Raw genomic sequence first — 2835 nt, forward strand, 5'->3', positions numbered from 1 at the left:
GAATGTCATCTTTGTTTAAGTTTTATCTTTTTAGCATAAAATACATTTAAATTTGGGATCAAATTTGTGTTGCGGGAGCTACTCGAATGGTTATAAAAAAATAATGAAAAAAAAGAGGAAAAATTATTGAAGGGCGCTAAAGAGAGATATTGTTCGAAAGGGATCTACCAAGTTTACAAAAAAAAATAATAAAAATTAGGCAGCTTACCATTGCTCTCCAGAAGATTGAGTGACCGCTAGATGAAATAGTAAGTTACGGAATTTTTTATTATTTTTTAGCAAACTTGGTAAATCCCTTTTAAATAATATCGATCTTTAGCGCCCTTCAATAATTTTTCCTGTTTTTTTTTTCGATATTTTTTCATGTTCATTCAAGTGTTTCCCGCAACACAAAATTGATCCCAAATTTTAATGTATTTCAGGTTAAAAAGATAAAATTTAAACAATAAATGACGTTTGACGGATGGTCCACACGGGCCTTAAATGATTATTTCTTTTCAATTTTCAAGTTTGTGAATAATTTCGATCAACAAGAGGATTTCAATCTTTTGGTATTTTTGTTGTGTTTATTTGGTAGATATTGAAAAATGAACTTTTCGCGTTGTTTTTTTTTCAAATTTCTCAACATTTTTTTCGACTGTTTTTTCTCAGGAAAATCATTTTAAATATCAGATTGCTTCGATAGATTGGTTCTGTTGAGATTTTTTATAAGTCCCGTATAGCTTCGTTATTGAAAATTGGAAATTTAATGGAAAATTGATAGAATCCCGCAAAATTGGTGGAAATATATTTTTTGAATTTTCATTGTTTTACTTGATGCAATTTCGCATTAAAAGGGCGAATAATTCGAATTCTTGCCTTGAGAAAAGTAAAATGTAAATCGAATTAAAAGCCCTAAACAATTTTAGATGAAAAAGCCAGTTGTCATGATATATTCCCAACATTGCGACATTATGCATAAAATTCACTGCGATCTCCTCTCAACTGTAAGCATTATGTTGCTAATTTTGTAGATTTCCGTCGTAAAGACAACTCCTGAGTTCAATTATTATTTTATTGTTTGTAATGATTGTTTTCCTCTTCATTAACTAATGATTAAATGTAAATTGCTTCGTTATCTATTCCGATCTATTATTGATTGACATCATCGGCTCAATAAATATTTAATTGATTACTAAATCATCTGTTATTGATTTTTATTTGAGTTTAATTATTTTTAATGTTGATTGGAAAATTATCTCAGCAATGAGCGATAAATTATAACAAATCGATTTAGTTAACGGGCAGTCTTCAAGGAATATCACTCAATCTAGAAGAGATAGCGAAATTTTCGTAACTACCTTTTTTACAGTTCTCATTCCAGTCTACAAAAGAGGTCCTGACGAAAACTACGCTATCTGTTTGGAATTCAGAGATATTTGTCGAAAACTCGAGTAAAGAACAAGTTGAATTGTTATCACTCTCTGCTGATTTGATTTTTCCATCGCTTCATATCATTTCGGAATGCTCGACTTGCACCAAGTACTCTCAGAAGCCCCAATAATGCTCGACAGTTATAAAACAATAAACAATTAAAGCTGCCAATGTATCCTGAATGTCGCATGACCATAATATCGTAATTCTCAACTGTAATCGCTGAAATTAATCCTGTGGCACAATTTTTACTCCCACCCCCGAGTGTAAACCGTAGAAGCCAGAATGCCCCCACAGAGTTCACCCGAAAAACTCGAAGAATAAGAAAAAAATATATGTAAATGAAAACCTAGCACGTAGTTGGTGTAATGTGAAACCCCTTCGATCTGTGAAATTAAAGCAAGAGCAGAGAGTAAAGAAAATCAAGTGAATGAAGACGTACGAAAGATTGTTGAAATGCTTACTGCAATAAATAATTCACTTGAAACGTATGTCATGGATGATTTTCATTATAAATCTTTCGTTGTCTTGATTTTTTGTTCTTTTCGTTATTTGGTGCTTCTTCGCGCAAAGAAAATAGAGATTTTCGATGTCAGGTCTGCGTTCAGGACAAACAGTCTACCTGGCAGTGGATCAAGCAGTGCAAACAATAGTTTGGGAAGATCGTTGAGAAATGATCTACTAGTTGCTGCTGACAGTGTCACCAATGCCATGTCAACTCTGGTCCGAGAGCTTAATTCAGGTAATTTAAACTTTATTATTACTCATTTTATGCATTCGTTGTCTCTGAATGAGAGAAATTTTCTCGTTTTTTATTTTTGATCAAAAGATTTTTTATTTTACGAAAAAACGAAACACGCAAAAAAACATTTTTAATAAGTCAGAGACAATTGAAATGCATAAAATACCTGATAAAATATTTGAGATTATTGAAAAATGGTAAAGTATTTTGATTTTTTAAAATAGGGTAGACTATTTAGGAATTGTTGGCTAGTATCGTATTATCTTTTGATTCTAGACGAACTAATTACTAATTAAGATACAAATGGCCGTGTACGCAACATTAATTGTCAATTAAGACCTTTTTTCTTAAGATCTTTCCCAATTCCCTTATGATGTCTGACTTCTACTAATCTCTTCCACTGTTTGTCTACTACTATTTAATGATAATAATTATGACAGAATTTATTTCGTTGCCAGCATGAGCCATTTTTGAGTCACTCCTCTCTGGATCGTTTATAGCAATTTATAAATATTATTATTAAAATTTAAACTTTTAAGATATCCAAACCACCAACCGATTACACATACTAGACAGGTGAGAGAATTTTACTGAATGTCTTTATTATTCATCTTTCGAATCATCTCTATTAAGAGAATTATCTTAACATCTGCCACAAATTCATCTACTTCAATCGCTAT

General features: G+C 31.5%; 1 protein-coding gene across 1 annotated transcript in view; it reads left to right on the top strand.

The window, feature by feature from the left end:
• The window catches only part of LOC105262716 (dystrobrevin beta), a gene marked incomplete in the record, with an annotated part of 21604 nt that overhangs the window by 15002 nt on the left and 3767 nt on the right, over positions 1 to 2835 (top strand). The window contains 1 exon segment of the mRNA XM_011298436.1: positions 1809 to 2155. Within this exon segment, the coding sequence (XP_011296738.1) occupies positions 1809 to 2155 (347 nt within the window).

Source organism: Fopius arisanus, unplaced genomic scaffold (genome assembly GCF_000806365.1).
Source record: "Fopius arisanus strain USDA-PBARC FA_bdor unplaced genomic scaffold, ASM80636v1 scaffold00010, whole genome shotgun sequence".
NCBI classification, from domain to species: domain Eukaryota; kingdom Metazoa; phylum Arthropoda; class Insecta; order Hymenoptera; family Braconidae; genus Fopius; species Fopius arisanus.